The following is a 17,063-nucleotide window of genomic DNA, read 5'->3' as shown; positions in this document are numbered from 1 at the left end:
GCCTCAGCCCTCCTCGTCTACACAGTGGCTTCATCGTCCCCATGCAAGCACGTGCCTGCTCTGGGCCCCACTTGACTTGCCCCATTCCTGACCACTAGAACCTCTCAGAGGTCAAGGTCAAGGTCAAGGGCACTGTCAGCCTTGTTCTGAGGTCTTCTGCATATTATTAAAAAACGGAGAAATGCCAGAACAGGGTTTGAAAGTTGCGCAATCTCTAAATGTTTACGTTGCACGGCTTGGCACATCTTAGACTCGGGAGACGTGATTTAGAAAAGATGAATTCGAAGGTCAGCCATGAAGCCCTCCTGCCCCCCCACCCGCACAGTCATTTCCAAATCTCTGGGAATCGGATCCCTGGGGCTCAGCCTTCTGGAGGGAGGCCCGCCCCACCCGTAGCCAGCCTGAGCGTTCCTGGCTCTGAAGGCCCCCGACGTGGGCCTTCTTTCCCACCCCTGGTGATCTGGGCATGGGAACCAGCCCCACCAAGCCCCCGACCCAGGCCAGACGCGTGGGCCCAGCTGTTGGAACTGGCCCTGGCCCTGTGTGCTTTCCCGCCCCGAGCCCCAGCACCCACCCAAGCGCCCACGGACCCGACCGGGGTTCTTGGAGCCCCTTCCCCACGTGCAGAGGACCGTCCTGGTGGAGAGTGAACGCTGATGTCCACACCCAGGGCTGCGCCCTTGCTCACGTGCCTGCAGGATCGGGCCGGGGCTGCGAGGCCTGGAGCGGCACGAGTGGGCACGCCTCTCCCCACACCACGGTGGGTGGTGCCAGGAGGGGCTGAGCAGCCTGTCCCCCACGAGCCAGCAGGGGCACCGGTCCATTCACTCACTGATTCCACCAGCACCAAGTGCTGGGCAGGCACTGGGCCCATCACTGTGCTACCATCTCCCTGGTCACAAAAGCCTTGGACGAGACTTGGGGAGACAAGTTCTAGAATAAGCCGTGACCGGGCAATACTCTCAGGAGCTCTGATCTTGAAGGCTCAGTCTACACAATCTCTCAGCTGCATTGCCCACCCCGCTTCTTGGGCACTGGGGTGTCTTCCTCGTGCCAGGGCAGCCCCAGCAGTGGGGACAGCTCTGCTTGGAGAGACCTCCTGGCACGGTCTGAGGAGGTCTTCCGGGAGGAGGTAGCATCAGAAGATCTAGACCCCTGAGTGCGTGTCACCAGTGAGGCACACGGGAGGAAGAGTGTTACGGTCCCAGAGAAGCACGTGCAAAGGCCCAGAGGCATGGCGAGTTTGGATGCTGGCAGGTGTCCCCTGTCCCTAAGAGTGGACATAGGTGTGGGGAAGGGGAGCCCTGAGGTCATGGGGCGGTCAGGGTTTTGGCCAGTTGTGCAGTTGCTGGGCTGGTACCTGGGCCGAGTGTTTGGAAACAAGGAAGAAATAGGCCCAGATTTGCATCATGGAAAATCTGAGCTTTGGGCCAAGTGGAGGGGTGGAGGATGGGCAGCTGGATGGGAGGGGTTGATGGTGAAGAGGACCCTGGCTGCGGTTTCTCCAGAGACCACGGGGGTTCGGGTCTTGTGGGGTGTGACTCCCAGATGGGGGGCCTGGGGTCCCTCTGTGCAGGCGCCGAGCCCCTCCTTGGCCCGCTGGCTCAGGGGCAGGGGAGAAGGAAAGCCGCTTGCCAGGAAGGGAGAAGTCCAGACTCCTCAATGCGTCCTGCCCCAGAGTCCAGTGTGGAGGCCTGCTCTGGCCTCCTGTCCTCCCACCCGCCCGCCTCCCTCCCCCAGGCCCCAGCACGGCCAGACGCTGTCCACCAGCGGTGCCGAGAGCCCTTTATCAGATAATAAATAAGGCGGCTGGAGCCGTCCATGTCAACATCTTGGCGGGCGTCGCAGGGCATTGTAGGGGGGGGCTGCCTGCCATGGCCTCCGAGTGGTCGTCGAGGGCCGGCCACCCCCACCCCGGCTCCAGCAGGACTGTGGGGCTCGCCAGCCCCCTCCCCTTTGGGGCCCGTTCGGCCTCGGCCAAAGTGATGCAGGAGGAAGGATGGGGACCCCTGGAGCCACAGCCGCGCAGCCTCAGGGGCCCCTGGTCTCTCAGCCTCCATCAGCTGCATGGGGGTCCACTTGGGGGCTGGGACCCCGAGGCCAGGCCATCCTCTGTCTGAGTGTCTGTCCGCATGCCACAAGCTGTCCGCGGTTTGCAGCAGAGGAAAGCAGCAAGAAGCTATAAAGGCATCGTTCCGTCCCCGGAGACGGCGGCCGGCTGTGTCTGGTGGCAGAATGGCCTGTGTTTGATGATGGTGACAGCAGCAACTATTCTCTTCTAAGAAATGTCCTTATTTGGTCAAATAAAAAGTTGGTACCCCCGCATTGCTTACCCCAAGGAACCATTCTCCCTTCTTAAGAAGCACGTTCCATTTTTCAGACGAGCGCCCTAGAGGATTTGCACCCATTTTTCAACGAGCTGTCTCTGGCGGGAGCCCTGGCCCCCCCGGAAGCCCTCAGGTCCCTCTCAGCAGCACGTGGCGCCCCGGGCTGTGCGGCTGGGGTGACAGAGGCTCAGGGCGGCACCAGGGCCCCAGGGCACAAACGTGCACCCCAGCGTGGGCACGGAATACACTCTTGGCTAAATGCAGCGAGACTCGTGACGGGGTCGGAGGAGCCCTGCCAGGTGTCGCTGGGTGCTTTGGACCAGGGGCTCTGCGCCCGCCGTGAAGCATTAGGGCTCTCATGGGGGGAGGGAAACTGACTGAAGGGACCTGGGGTGTCTCCCCTTCTTCTACACCCTGGATGCTCAGTTTCTTGGCCTCCACGGCAGGGTCCTCTCCCTGCCTCAAGGCACCCAGGACCGACCCTGAGGGGGCTCAGGGAACACTGTCTGTGGCCGGGACAGTGGCAGGCTTGAGGGTCCCTCCTGTAGGCTCCTGCATGTCTGCCTTAGCTGGGAAGCCAAGGGGAATGGAACTTGCGGTCGGGCAGCGCACACGGAGCGGCCCTTCTTTGCATCCTGTCCTTGCGATAGCAGACGGGCTGCCCACGCCACCAGTCTCCCCGGCTTATCCGGCTGTTTATGAGCAGCCGGGTGGAGCCGAGGGGTGGGCTCACGGGAGGAAGAGCTGCAGGAAGGGGGGTGCCGGTGGCTATATTAAGGCTCTGGGTCCTGACAGCTTCCGGCCCTGAAGGGGCACTGGGGAAAAGGCTTAAATTAGCAGCAACACCCATGCCCAGCGGTAGGGCGCCCGGCCTCCCTCATCCTGGGCACGACACATTTAAAAATGACAAATGCAGGGAGGAGGTCACTTCTTCCTTCCCTGTTTGTCAACCCTCCCCCCCTCCTGTCAAGGACCCTCTTCACGGGCAGGGCGCCTGGGGGCCGGGACATCCAGCCCCTCCCCCATCTATGGGGACCCTACTTGTCCTACAGTGGACACCTCCAGGAAGCCTCCTTGGGTTGGGTAGTGCAGAACGCTGCTTCCATACCCCAGGGACCTCCAGGGCCGGACCAGCTGCACACGCGTGTGGATCACAGACCTGGCCATAGGCACGTGGCACCCTCCTTGACCTGCGGATGAGGAAACCGAGGCTCCAACAGAGGCACTGGGCTCCCAAGTGGTGCCTCTGCTGTGTGAGGATCCCGTGCTGTCCCCTCAGGCCCCCGCGTGGACCCTGTGGCAGCCGGGCGCCTTGTGCCACCTCTCTGGGCCCTGGTCTGCCTCACCAGAGAGGAGGGAGAGTCGCACCAGCCTCCTCAGCGGGAGAAGGCCCTGTGATGGGACTGGACAGGGCAGAACACAGTGCAGGCCCAGAGGAGGGGTGTGGGCCTCGAGGGCGCTCTGTGGCCTCCCACTGTCTCCTGCCTCTCGTCTCCTTCTCTCTGGGGCCCATTATTCTCTCCTGGAGCCTGGGGTGCCCAAGGAAGGGCTGGGCTGGCCTTGCCTTGGAGGTGGGCCTGGCGGGGCAGGAGGACAGCTCCATCCCTCCCCACAGCTGCTCGGGGGCCCCCTGGTTCTTTCCAAGTAACGATCTGGGTCTCCCACTCGGGGACCCAGTGCCCTGGTGGGGTGGAGGAGGCTCTGCGAGCAGGTGGGAAGGGGGCATTGCCCTGCCCCGCTGGGCGGCTGCTCACCTCTCTGCCTCACCTGACCCCTGCGAGTGGTCTCCTGGGAACGGCAGCCTGGCGCCTGCGGGCACGGAGACGAGACGGCAGCAAGCTCCCCGCGGCCCGTGACAGGGGTGTGATGTCCGGGCTGAGCCTGTCCCACCAGGCACGTCCATCCACGGGCACGACCCTGCAGGTGCGACTCCGTTCCCAGCTCTCCTGCCCAGCCTGCTTTCTGAAAGTGCTGGCTGTGACTCGTTAGACAGACAGTGCCCCGAGGGTCCTCCTCCACAGCCCGGCCTGGCCACAGGGCTCCCAATGTGGCTCCGCAGGGACCCTGGGCACTGGCCACCATGCAGGCTCCCAGACCCTGAGATTCTGTATTTAACCAGCCCGTCGGGTCGCCCAGATCTGGGCGGCCCCTGCTAAAGCCCTCTGTGTAGCCGGGTGGGGTCCTGACTCACAGATAGGGGCCAAGGCACTGAGGCTAGTGACCTCCCTCCCGTGCATATCTGCAAAGTGAGAGGTGCCAGCACCTGGCCTGACTGGGGGCTCGCCTCACGTCTTGTGTCCCTGTGTCCCCCGGACTCACCCCAACATTGCCAGGCTGCCCGCTAACCCGCGGGCAGGAGCACGAGTCCCACAGGGGTACGTGGGCTCCCAGTGCCCCAAACCTCGGCTTGGTCCCTGTCCCCTCCTTGGGGGCCAGCGTGGCAGTAAGAGTCAGGGCAGCCCCTCAAACCGCAGTCCACCTGACCTGGGAGCGAGGACTTCCCCAAGTGTGGGCGCCCAGGCCGACCCCGTGTCCCTCCCTTGTGCAGGCAGGCGACCTCAAAGGCACTGTCCTTAAGGGTCTCCCGGCTGCCTCGGAGTGGCCAGCCAGGTCCAGCAGACCAACGCGTGGAGACAAGTTTCTGAACGGAGAGACGGCCTGCGTGAGCCCCAGGCTGGGAGCCGACCTGGCCGGCAGGGACTGGGCTGGAAAATTCCACACGCGTTTGGGAAAAGGAAATGCAAAATCAACATCTTTATTTTACATTTTTTCTCATGGCATCACTTGTCTTTGATTAAAAAAAAAACAAAAAACAAGATCACGTGTAAATTGCGCAGCTTGAACTCGAGGTGCCAGCTCAGGACAGACGGGCGCGTCCCGGAAGCTGGTGTCGGGACCACCGTTCTTCAACAGGAAGGACGAGCTTTACCAGGACGGCACCACGCGGGCTCCCAGCTGCCCCAGCGGCTCGCGGTACTGACTGGCGAACGGCAGCCACTGAACAGAAGGGAGGATGTGGTCCTTTGGCATGGCGAGCCCCACTCCCTCCCTTCCCTATTGCCTCCCCGCCACGAGGCTCATGGCAGTCATCCAGCTCCCTTGGGCAGAGCTGTCTCCAGCCAGCACAACCCGCTAACTTATCACCCCACTCCGTGAGTGGAGGGCTTCTGTAAGTCAAGCGGTGTTAATAACAATTCCACTGGGACAACAAACTAAACTGGGATGACCCCAGGTGAGCCAGGACGTGTGGTCACCCTGCCACTGGCCCTGACAGGGCCTGTGGGGTCAGCATGGGGCCCCAGGTCCTTTACTCTGCCTGTCAGAAATGGTCGCAATACATAGATTCAGTCAGAATGAGGACCCTTACTGTCCCCTCTGGGAAAACCACCCAAATAAATATCCAAGTAGGTGATTATGGTGTGAGCGGCTTGCCCTTGGGGTAGCATCCTGGTACAGTGCACAACCTGCACATCTGTCCCTGGCAGTCCTTCGCTCATAGGAGGGAAGGTTCTCCATGCCATGGTTCTATCCAGCAGATGTGAGAAAGGGACAGATCCTGAGGCTCGAGGAGGCCCCATGTCCAGCTGTCCCCCTCATTCACGATGCTGGCCTGACCTCAGCCATTTTGTTTGTGATCCCGGGTTTATGACAGGAAGTTGGGTTTTTTTTCCAACTTCTGCAATGTGTAAACATGGTGATGGCAAATGTTGACAAGAGAACTCAAGTTGGCAGTGGGTGCCCCAGGTCACCTTTGGCTGGAGTGGCCCGGTCAGAGCCTGGCACAGCATTTGGGGGAGTCCCCTGCTGTCTGCGGTGGGGGCTCAGGCCCTTCTCATTTGCCTTCCTCCTGCTCTGGGGTCGGACTGCTGTCTGTACAGAGGCCTCCTCAGCACCATGGCAAGGGATGCTCAGAGCCTTGAGGTCCCGCTGGCTCGTCTCTTCTGGTGGGTGGGCCTGGTGGTCTCTCTCTGCTGTGCTGGAGCCCAACAGGCAGCGAGGTGGGTCCGCTGGGAGCCCGAGGACCTAGGCCAAGGCCAGCGCACACCAGGCCTCCTGGCGCAGGGCCCCGCCGAGGCCAGCCTGGGGGCCCAGGGCTGCAGAGGGGAAGGCAAAGTCCTCAGGCTCGAATTTGAACTCCAAGTGGCTGGGGGCCAGGGGGTCGTCCGCCTGGCCAGAGGCCTGCAGGGAGAACAGGATGCATAGGAATGCAGGAATGGCCAGTTGGCCTCGCTTGGGGTAAGGAGCCCTCACGACTGGGCCATTTGCCTTAAGGGACGTCCTCAGGCCCTGGGATGGGTGGGGGACTTCTTGAGATCGGCAGGATGACAGACTCGGGGCTCCAAGCCTGGCGTCTGCCGCAGGTCAGCTGCTGGTACCAATGGCCAACTGTGTGGCCAGCCCTGATCCTGGGAGAGGCCCTTGGGGGCCGTGATGGGGGTCTGACCTGGTCAGGGAGTCGGGGTTCCCTGAGGAAGTACCGGGAGCCAGCTCTGGGCACTCCACCCACCCCACCTGTCTTACCTGGGAGGTGACGCTGGACCCAGGGCATGAAGGGGATGCCAGACCGGGTTTGGGTTTCAAAGCAGCCGCTGGGCTCTCAGGGTCCGGGACGGAGGGCGGCGAGGCTGTGCTGTTCCCTGGGCATCCTGGAAGGCGGGGCATTTACAGAAGTGTCCAGATGGAGCTGCACGGGTCACTTAATGAGAGGGCCTGGGTGTGGCATCCTCACTCTACCCTCCTGCCCCACAGCTGGGTGGGCCCACACCCCCAGCCCCCACCAGACCAGACGCAACCAGGGCAGAACCAGGGGTATTTGCTCTTCAGGAGGACAATGCTTGAGCCAAACATGTAACTGTCTAATGGTGGAATTTGAGACACTTGATGTGACTCCATGTGGTGAGGGCTGGGCACTGGGCTCCCTCCCGGCATCCTGATGGGCCCTGGCCCCGTGCACCTGAGGAGCTCTTGGTCTTCACAACGTTCTTGGGTTTCCGCTTCCGCGTCTGGATACTTTCCTTCTTCATCGCCAGGGGCCGCGGTACCTGGCAGGGGCAGGCACGGGTGGGCAGGGGCGGGTGGCTGGTCCCGTCCCTGCTCACCCCTGGGCCCCTTGCATGGCCACGTGCCCTAATGTCAGCCCTGCGGAGCTAGCCTACTCCGGGAGCTGAGCCCCGTCTGGGGAGCTGCAGCTGGCCCTGGCGTGGCCCCTTCCTCCAGGCAGGGCAGGCAGGAGCCGGTCCAGGCCCAGCCCCCACAGAGCTGTAGGGGCGAGCAGGGCTCTGGGGGTGGCAGCCACCACACCAGGGGGCCAGCCCCTGTCCCAGGCTGAGCCTCAGTGGGCCCGACTGGAACAGCGCAGGCGCGGCGCCAGCAGTCCGCGGGGGCCACGTGGGAAACACGCTCTGCCCCTCTCTGCCCCCCACCCCGCGCCGCCCCCCGCCCCGCTCACCCCGTGCAGCTTTGTGTAGAGGCCGCAGGCGTTGCACACCGGATCCCCGTCCGCGTTGCGCCGCCACAGCGTGGTGGTGGTCGTGCGGCAGTTGGAGCAGCAGAGGCCGGCTCGGCGGGACGAGGACTGTGGTGGGGAGGCCGGGTGAGCGGGAGGCGGGACTGACCTGCGGCCGGGCTGGGGCCACGTGCGGCAGACCAGAAGGTGCTCGGACACGGAGGTTGAGAGGTCTGCGCCCCACAGGGACTGCCCGCCTCCCGAGCCCTGGGGCGGGTCACTTCACCTCCCTGGGCCTCAGTTTCCCCCCCAGTAAAGAGCGGGTGAGAACAGACCCACCCGTTGTGGGGTCAGGACCCCATGAAGAACCCAACACCGAAAGGCAACTGCTTTTCTGGTGCTCTCTCTCTCTTTCACGGCCAGCGCCGGCTGTCGCCCCCGGGCCGCAGCGTCTCCCTCTGGCACTTAGGCCTCAGGCTAAGCATGCAGGGCACCCGCCTTCCAAGACAGGGTCTAGAGCGAGTGCTCAGCTCAACCTCTCCGATGGGCGGTGGCCTGAGGGCACGAGGCTCGCCTGCCCGCACCTCCCTCGCGCTGCTTGCTGTGTCGCACGTCAGAGCAAGACTGGAAACATCCGGAACCTTCCTGAGGCCCTGACGTTCCAGAGGCCTACCTCCTTCCCATGTGTCCCTGCAGGACTGACCCCCAGTTCTGCAGGTCTCATCTGACCAGGGACCCCTAACCTCTCTGCACTTGGAGGCCTGGCAAGGCCCAGACAGGACCAACTCCAGGGATCCTGAGAGGGTGGGTCATTTGGGGCTCAGGAATCTGGCCCTAACAAGGCCTAGGAAGTGGGCCTGCCTGACACAGGGGCTCTCCCACCCACTCAGGATTCGTGAGCGGCCAAAGCCCAGCCCGCCTGTGTTACATGGGGTTGGGTCACCTGCACTCTGGGAGTCCCAGGCGCGTGTGCCAGCCCCCCACCCCCACCCCAGAGGCACCTCGGACCTGGGACCCAAAGCCCTTCCCCATACCGCTCAGCACAGCCTGCTGGCCGCTCCGCCCTCCCCTGCCGCCCAGGCTTCATCTTCGGGGAGCACTACTGTCTTGCTCTCATCCCCCCCTCCTGGCCCTCAGGTGCCCGTGAACCTGCCTGACCCTTTCCTCCACTTGCACTGACCCCGGTCCAGGTCCCTGACTGCTCACCCGGACCACAGTGATGTGACACAGGGTCTCTGACCTGTCCTTCCCCGGCACCGGGGTCAGACTGGGCCACATCCAATCTAGCGTTTCAGTGGCACCCTGTGGCACCAGGACAGGAGCCCGTGAGGACCCCATATCAAGATCGTCCCAAAGACATGTGTCCTCTTCTTGGTGGTCTCTAGTCCAGGACGGAGTCGGGGGGCAACTGAAAGTGAGGGGGCCAAACACAACCACAAAAGGAATGTGTCCTGGGTCAGGAGTGACAGACAGGGGACCAGGCTCAGCTCCCATCTTTCAACAGTCTCTAGGATCTTTCCTTCTGCCATGGCTGAGCGCGGCCAGCCTTGCCAACTGACTCCTGCCCACTCCTTACCCCCAGGCTGCGGTCAGCTGGTTGAGGGCACAGGTCAGCCCCTGGAAATGGCCCGAGAGGGAGAGTGGGACCCAGTCTCAAGCCCTCTGCCCATTCCCAAGAAGACTCAAGACAGGAAAGACATGCCCCCTGGCTCTCCCCTCCCCTCCCCTCCCAGCTGCAGGCAACTGCCACAGACTCCAGAGAATTCTGCACTATTTAATGGAAGGCTTGGCCTCCAGTCTCCAGCCAGGACTCTGCCCCAGGCTCTGGGACAAAAGGCCCAAAAGGCAAGGAAGGGACGAGGCCTTGGAGACTCCAGAGGAACGCTGGGCCAAGTCTCTGGCCCTGCTGGGGAACCTCATCCTGATGTCCAGCCTCCCAGGGATCTCCCTTGGTCCCCCTGAGAGCACCCGGGGCTGGGATTCATGCATGAGCTGGAGTGGACAAAGCTGGCACCCAGCTGAGGCCCCAGCAGAACGGGAAGGAAGTGGTGGCTGCAGCCCCCGCTGGACGGTGGAGCATGGGCAGAGGCAGGAGCACTGGACCCGGAGTCAACCAGGGTCCCCAGCCTGACCGTGCCTAGAAAGCAGGTGCTTTTACTGGACGTGATTTGAGTGTCCTGTCCCTGTCCTGTCCCCCTCCTTGCCCTGTCCCTCTCTCCCGTCTGTCTCTGGGATGCCAGGAGTTATGCACATGGGGGGTGTCCCCTGCCCTCCTGGAGCTCACTGTCCAGCATGAGGCGGGGTCCCTGATGCCCACAGTCCATCCTCCTTCCCAAAGTGGGAGGAGGCGGGGCACCCGGGGGGCTCTGTCAGCTGGGCGTCAGCCTTCGGCTTGGGTCGTGGTCCCAGGGTCCTGGGTTTGAGCCCCACGTTGTGTTCCCTGCTCCGCAGGGAGACTGCTTCTCCCTCTGCCTCTCTCTCTCTCTTTCATGAATAAATGAATAAAATCTTTTTAAAAAATTAAAAAATGAAGTGGGAGGAGGCCCTGGGACCTGCCCCAGGCCTCAGGCTGCCCAGAGCTAGACGGGAACTTTGGACAAGCAGCAAGTACTCTGTACAAGTACGTCTCCGTGCAATATTTGGGACATACACCAAAATGCTAGTTGCTATTTATCTGAAATTCCCATTTAACTGAGTGTCTGATATTTTATCTGGTGATGTCCCCACGTCCTGCTGTGCCTTCGCTCTCCCCATCCGGCTGGGACCCTCGGGCACTTCTACCCATCTTTCTCCCTTAGAGCTCATACGGCCATCCCACCTTCCGGAAAAAAGGCACCGTTGTTGAAAGATCCGAGTGCCACGCCTGTCATCTCCTTGGGCCATCAGCCCCTTCACACTAAGTCCTTCTTATAGAAACTCCTGGCCAGGGTGCAAACGTGCCCGCGCCGAGCCTCGAACCCAGTGCTATTTTTCAGGAGCACTCGCGAGCACACACACGCGGGCTCGCCTGCACCCTCCCACAAACGCCCCCCGCAGTTCCTGTGCGGCTTGGAGAAGGAGAGCCACGGGCACCCAGCCGCCCTGAGCACAGGCGTGGAGGCAACAGGTGGGAGTCCATGCCATGTGTGCCTGTAGAAAGCAGAGGCAGGAGCTCACGTCACTCTGTACCCTGGGAGCACGAGGGAAAAATCGGGCGCCTGGATTAGGAGTGAATTATTTTTTAGTGAACATAAATTAAAATGAAGAAAGTGGAAGAATATTTCAAAGTGTTGGCTCATTTATATTTTCCTCTCCTCTCATCGGGCTGCACGGTATATGGGACACGGAGGCCGGAGGCGTCCGAACCGCCTCCCTCCGCCGAGCACACGAGCACACGTCAGGGACACACCCCGTGCCGTCCCTCCCAGCCTCCGCCTGTCCTTCCTCACCCCCTGGACAAGCAGCCGGGCCTGCCGCTCTCAGGGCCCCTCACGGCCAGGCGTCCTTGGGCTGAATTTTGTTTTTCTTTTTTGGTCTGTTCTTTTCAAAAGAACTTAAACTTCAGAGCCTGCTCGAGGCAGCAGAGTAGCCCTGAGCTTCAGGCCCCGCATGCGCCTCCCATCGGATTCAAGTGACGAATTCAGGGCGGTGGGCAGTGCGGAGCCAGGGGCGGGGCTGGCGGAGAGTGAGGAGGGGAGTCTGCGGCGGCGGCAGCCCGGCAGCACCGCTTGCAGGGGTGAGGTGAGCGCGCACAGGGAAAAACACTTTGGAAAGTGAGCCCCTTGGCTCCCAAAAAGTGGTAGCAGAAAATGGCCCGATTTTGAGCGGGTCCTCCCACTCACTTGGAAAAGGACACGTGGTGGACACTTAAGGTGATAACGCGCGTGTCCCCTGCTGTTCAAGGGCGAACCGTGCCAGGGACGAGTGTGCGAGGCGGGCGTGCAGGAAGGAAAGCCCAGGGTCCTCGTCAAGGTCCAGATTCGCTTGCGAAGGATGCCGGGCCCCACGTGGCACCGGCCACTTCCCGGAGCTGGCGCCAGTGGTCCCCTGGCCTTGGGTGCCGGGCTCTGACGTGCGGGGGCGGGGGCTCGAGGGGCTCTAGAGCAGCTGGCCACGCAAGCAGGCACACAGGCGGCCACAGAACCACCGCAACTACGCCACTTGTCCACACTGACAGGAGTGTCAGGTCAACGGTTCCAGCCTGGGACTAAGGATGCACGCGGGACGCAAAGGACGGAAGGGATACCGCTTCTGTTGGGAGGGGGATGCGTGCTCGTTGCTTTCGAGCTTCTAGAACTTATTTAGTCATTTAATAAGAGGTTAGGACAGTTTCTCCCGGGGCATCAGTTCTGGCTACAGGTGAGGGAGAGGGAGGTGCTGGTGGGGTCACATCAGGGGCCACTGGCCAGTCCCCCATGGCTGGGAGCCTTGTGGGCCGGGCTCTGGTCCCAGCATACTCCAAGAACCTCTACGTTTCCGCATGAGCCTGGCCCTGCCGGGACCAGCCACAGGGAAGCAGGGGGGGCACCCTCCCTGAGTGCCAGGCCGGAACTCAGCAACAAATCAGGGGAAACCCTTACGGGCCAGCTCGAGGACAGACGGGAGCAGGACGGCTATGTGAACACCCCCTGGCCTCCAGCCCCGCTTGGCATGTTCCACACTCAGACCTGCCTGGGCCTGGACACAGCGGTGACCGGCTCTCCACCCTCTGAGGCCTGCCGCCTTGGGGAGATAGGCAGGCATGAAGGGGTTCTTTACCCTAGAAAGCATCCTTAAGGCTAATTATTCCTTATCCCCCAGACCAGGAAGCAGAGACCTCACCAGGCCAGATGCCTTGTCGTCAGCCAGTCCACAGAGCTGGCCAAGGCCTGTGTGAGTGCCCTGCCTCATTTCATCTTGACAACACAGCGTGGGGACAGTGTGTGCAGGGGCCTAGGCCAGGACACCCAGGACAGGGCCAGCAGAATCCTGGTGAGCGGGGAGCGTACAGGAGCCCGAGGCAGACAGTCCTGCTCGCAACCCAGGCCCTGCAGCTTATAGGCTATGTGCCTCTGAGCGGCTCTGAGCCCCGGGAGGGCATCGTCCGGCTGTTGTGAAGGTAGATGCCTGGATGCCTCGATGGCAGCCTCTGTCTGCTCACCTCCCAGGTCAGGAATTCCTGTGGGGAGGTGGGCCCTGTGAGGGGTGGGGGGCAAAGGCAGGGAGGCCCCACACCTTCTCCTGGTTACCAGTGTGTCCCCATGGGGGAGAATGAATGGAGCAGGGAGGGGCCGGGCTTTGGCTGGGGCTGCAGTCCCCTAGGACACTCTGCTCTTAGCCTCAGTTTCCCTCTCCTCGAGGGCTACGTCAGACGCCAAGCCGCTGCAGCACGTGTCAGGGTCGGGGCATGATCACACGGCCAGAGAGGAAAGTGAGGGGGTGATATGGACTCCCAGGGGTCCCCTCCTTCCAGGAGGCACAGTGTGGGTGGAGGGAGGTTGGGGGGCCTGCAGAGCCCCCAACGCCAGGCCAGATCAGGGGAGAAAAACGGTGGTTTCCCCCAAACTGCCCGAGTCAGTCCTGCTTCCTGCCTGCCTGGTCTGGGGCCTCGAAGGGTCGGGGGCTCCCATAGCCCAGGTGTTGGGTTTCTAGTAAAGGCAAAGGGCCATGGAGCCCAGGGGGGTGGGGGTGGGGGACCAGCCCCCTGCCCCACCCCCACTGGTCCCAGGCACCAGAACCGGCCGGCACCAGCTGCCTGGCCCCGACAGGGCTCACACCAGCCTTAGACCAGACGGCTGGGCACCCCCAGAAACGGCCATGCCCAGACCTCGGGCCCCAGAGCCACGACAGGTAGACAGCTTGCGAACAAAGGCAGGCCCTCCCGCTTAACAAACTCCTTGAACGTCCACGTTCGCCTGTGGGACTGGATAGGATCAAGCAACTTGAAGCCTTCACAGTTTCTGGGGACTCTGCCCTGCTTGGGGCAAAGTCGAGCTCCCAGTCCCCCACTCTACCAGCCACACACCAGAAAAAACCGGAAGAGAAAATGCGTTTTGTGCCTGAACAACCACAGTCCCAGCCGCAGCCCCAACCGCCTGGTATCGGGTAGAAAGTGCTCCCCAAGGGGCAGGGCCCCAAAGGCTCCTTCTGCCTAGGATTTCAACGTCCTCCAGCAAAGCAGCCCCCTCGGTCACCAGCCCGGTGCCTGGGCCAAGTCACCTGTGCCCCTGCCACCCTCGGAGCCCCACGGCTGAGCCCCAGCAGGCCGGCTGGGATGGGGTCGCACAGCGTTAAGCTCAGCGGCCACTCTGTCCCTTTCTGTGGCGCAGCGGGGCAGGTCCTGTCGTGGCGCCTGGGCCTCCCAGCTCCCCCCACGCGTGCGGAGCCAGGCTGTCCCTGTGCCATCAGCTCCCTGCCCCACCGCCTTGCTCAAGGGGGGGACAGGCGGCACACTCACCAGGCGCTTCTGCGGGCGCACGAGCGGCCGGTTGACGCCGTTCATCTTGTGGTAGAGGCCACAGGCATTGCACAGGTAGTGACCGGTGCCATCGCGACGCCACAGCGGCGTGGACAGGGCCCCGCAGTTGACGCACTCGCGACCCTCGCCGGGGAGCTCTTCCAAGAAGTCCGACACTGCGGGGACGGGCAGCTCGTGGGCCGAGGCTCTGGCTCCCCCCAGCCCACAGCCACCGCCGCGTCTGCCTTGTTTTCTGTGCACCTTGAATTTGTTTTATTTTAAAGCTTATTGTATCTAATTTTATTTTAAATCTTAACTTTACATACAATAAAGTCTGTGCCGGATTTAAAAAGAATGGTTAGGGCTGCCTTTGTAGGGTGGGGGGAAGTAATACATCAAGCGTCAGGGCACCCAGCAGGGAATCGGCCCCACTGAACAGGGGTGTAATTTGGATCCCCGGGGAGGCAGGGTCGTCAGCACTGGCAGAGGGACATTCTCGAGGGGCAGTGGTGGTGAGGCTGAGTGGATGGGGACACCCCACAGGGGCTATGGCGCCTTTACTGTCAGCTTCGCTGCGGTGGCGACCCAGGTCCTCCCTGGAACAACAGCGCAGCGTGGCCTCGCCACCAGGGGCCCACGCAGGGGGGAGGCAGCAGCCCTGGGCCAGGCACCCTATGGGGGCAGGGCGGGGATCAATCATCGTGGGGCTGCCCTGGACTCTGGGACAGGGGACCCCGCTTCCTGCGCAGGGCAGGCACAGGAGGCCAAAGGCCGCTGGAGAGCGCCCCGCGAGGCCTCCTCCAGCGGCAGGGTGGGACCAGGTCCCTTCAGGCAGCAAACGCAGTTGCGGCCCTTGGTGTTTGGCCGCAGGGGTGAGAAGGTGTCCGGGTGCCAACTACTCAAGAACCCTGAGGAGCGAATCCCCGCCTTCCAGGCCTGGAATCCGATTATCCAAATGTGTACCCCACGGGAGCAATTGAAACCAGGTCTCAAATTAGAATTGGTAAACATTCTAGAACAGAGATGAATGTGGTGGCTTACTTAAATAAGCCAGGATTTTGAATTTTATAAAAACCACTTCGAAAGCTTTTCATAAGAGCGTTTAGGAGGTAGGCTCTAAATTGGCAGCATCCAGAATGCTCGGCTCAGACGAATGAAAGGTAGAAACACTTTCTCAGGAAGCTGTAAAAGTTCAGGACCTGCGCCTTACATCTCAGGGAGGGTGAGAGTGTGGCAGAAGTCATATTCTGCCTGGGTTTACTTGTCCCCAGAGTTCTGGGCCTGGCCGGGAAGCATTCGTAGGGTGCGGGTTTGCACCCCGGGTAGGGCCAGCCCCCCAGTCTCGCACTCACCGAAGGTCGCTCTGCGGCCGGGGAGGCCAGCCTGGCGGCTCTGTAGGCCATGCAGGACGCTGCCCTCGAAGGGTCCGGAGGTCCAGGACGGGGCCACCTCGGTGCTCACATAGGCCGGGTACGTGCTGGGGTACGGCGCGCTCACTGGCCGACCGAGCGGGGCCGGGTACTGCTCCCGCGCCAGCAGCGCGCCCTGGTAGGCGCCACCGTCCCGGGTCCCTGCGCCGCCACCGCCTCCGGGCCCCGGGGGGCTGTGCGGGAAGGGGAAGGCGGTGGCTCCGGGCGGCTGAGCCGCGGGTGGGTGCGGGCTGCCGGAGCCGAAGGCTGACGAGTCTGCCGCCGCCGCCTGCGCCCAGCCGGGGTGCGCGGCCAGCCCCGGGGCCTGCGGGCCCGGCTCGCACGCAGGCAGGTAGGGCAGCATGGAGGGGACGCGCGCGGGCGGCACGAACACTGGGGAGCCGGTGCCTGGCGCATGCAGAAAGGCGCCCGAGTCGGCATAGGCGGCCTGGCCGGGGCTCGGGGCCAGCGCCAGGCTCTGGTACATCTTCCCCGACGCGGCCTTGACCTGCGGGGAAGAAGGACGGGCGTCGAGTTCGCAGCTGCTGTGCACCCGGGCGGCGCCGAGCTCATGCCGCACTCCCCGCTCCCCAGCCGGCCGCCGGTCAGAACGGCGGGGCTGTGGGACAGCCCCGGGACAGCCCTGGCGCAGCCGCAGCGCAGCCCTAGCTCACCTCCTCCACTGCCGGGCCTCGGAGCTTCCCGGGGTGGGCTAGGCAGGGGCCGAGAGGGAGCGGCCGCCCGTCCACGGGGCCTGGGCGCGAGGGCCCCTCCGCGCTGGGAGCGGGCGCCAGGCCGGGCCGGGGCTCTCCCGCGGAGGGCGCGGAGGGCACGGAGGGCGCGGCGGGCCAGCGACAAGCGGGCTGGAGACTGGGAGCCCGGGCCGCGCGGCTCCTCAGGGAATCCCGGGCGCCCGCCGCCCCTCCGCGCCGCGCCGCGCCGGCCCGCCCAGCCGCCCCTCCCTCTCCTCCCCTCCCGCAGGGTCAGCGCTGGGGCTGTGGCCGCGGCGCCACGTGACCCGAGCAGGCCCGGCTCGCGGGGCTCGGCGGGAAAAGTCTCGGGTCGCGGGGCGCAGGGCACCGGGCACCCAGCGCCCCGTCCCGGCTGAGCCGCTTCGGTGCTTGGTGGGGCCCCGGGCTAGCTGGGACGCGAAGACGTCCCTAAATTTGCTCGGGGATTTGTGGATCCGCACCCCTCCCTCCTCGCCAGCCCGGCTCCTACTGAGGCTGGCCCGTGTCCGCCGGGTTTCTGCGGCCGAGCCCAAGAGCCCTTCCGCCGCGCTCCCGCACACGCGGCGGTGGGGCCCGTCGTTCTGCAGCTGGACCCGGGGCCCAGCGCCAAGATCTGGCTTCCACGGGGACGCCCAGCTCGGTGTCCCTGGGTTCCAACTGGGTGGAAGAGGGCCACCCCATGCGCGAAGTGCATTGGGAATCCCACAGTTTCCTCAGTTTCTGACCAAGCATGGC

General features: G+C 63.3%; 1 protein-coding gene across 3 annotated transcripts; it reads right to left on the bottom strand.

The window, feature by feature from the left end:
• Positions 1-5,066: 5,066 nt before the first annotated feature.
• GATA5 (GATA binding protein 5) lies at positions 5,067-16,401 on the bottom strand. 3 transcript variants are annotated; one of them, XR_015720881.1, is made up of 8 exons: positions 16,272-16,401; positions 15,541-16,105; positions 14,189-14,364; positions 7,777-7,902; positions 7,282-7,369; positions 6,849-6,973; positions 6,077-6,506; positions 5,067-5,324 (listed from the first exon to the last, which is right to left on the bottom strand). XR_015720881.1 is itself a non-coding variant. In XM_087853443.1 (7 exons), exons 2-7 carry the CDS (start codon positions 16,082-16,084, stop codon positions 6,351-6,353), a joined length of 1,215 nt encoding a protein of 404 aa, XP_087709569.1. In that variant the 5' UTR covers positions 16,085-16,105; positions 16,272-16,401; the 3' UTR covers positions 5,067-6,350. The 3 variants fall into 3 exon arrangements, 2 of the variants coding, with proteins under 2 accessions (XP_087709569.1, XP_087709570.1); XM_087853443.1 differs by having other exon boundaries at positions 5,067-6,506; XM_087853444.1 differs by lacking the exon at positions 7,777-7,902 and having other exon boundaries at positions 5,067-6,506.
• Positions 16,402-17,063: the final 662 nt, after the last annotated feature.

Source organism: Ursus americanus, chromosome 22, assembly GCF_024610735.1.
Source record: "Ursus americanus isolate L20-20 chromosome 22, mUrsAme1.1.p, whole genome shotgun sequence".
Taxonomy (NCBI): Eukaryota; Metazoa; Chordata; class Mammalia; order Carnivora; family Ursidae; genus Ursus; species Ursus americanus.
Note: the sequence above shows the minus strand (reverse complement) of the source record. Positions and strands in the feature narration are given on the sequence as shown.

Bases quoted from the DNA above. Each gene is read 5' to 3' on its own strand.
- GATA5 (XM_087853443.1), bottom strand. From the start codon at position 16,084: ATGTACCAGAGCCTGGCGCTGGCCCCGAGCCCCGGCCAGGCCGCCTAT. The intron at 7,370-7,776 runs GTGAGCGGGGCG...TGCCCCTGCCAG, and splicing joins TCTACACAAAGCTGCACGGG to GTACCGCGGCCCCTGGCGAT. The intron at 6,507-6,848 runs GTAAGACAGGTG...TTCTCCCTGCAG, and splicing joins GGTCCAGCGTCACCTCCCAG to GCCTCTGGCCAGGCGGACGA.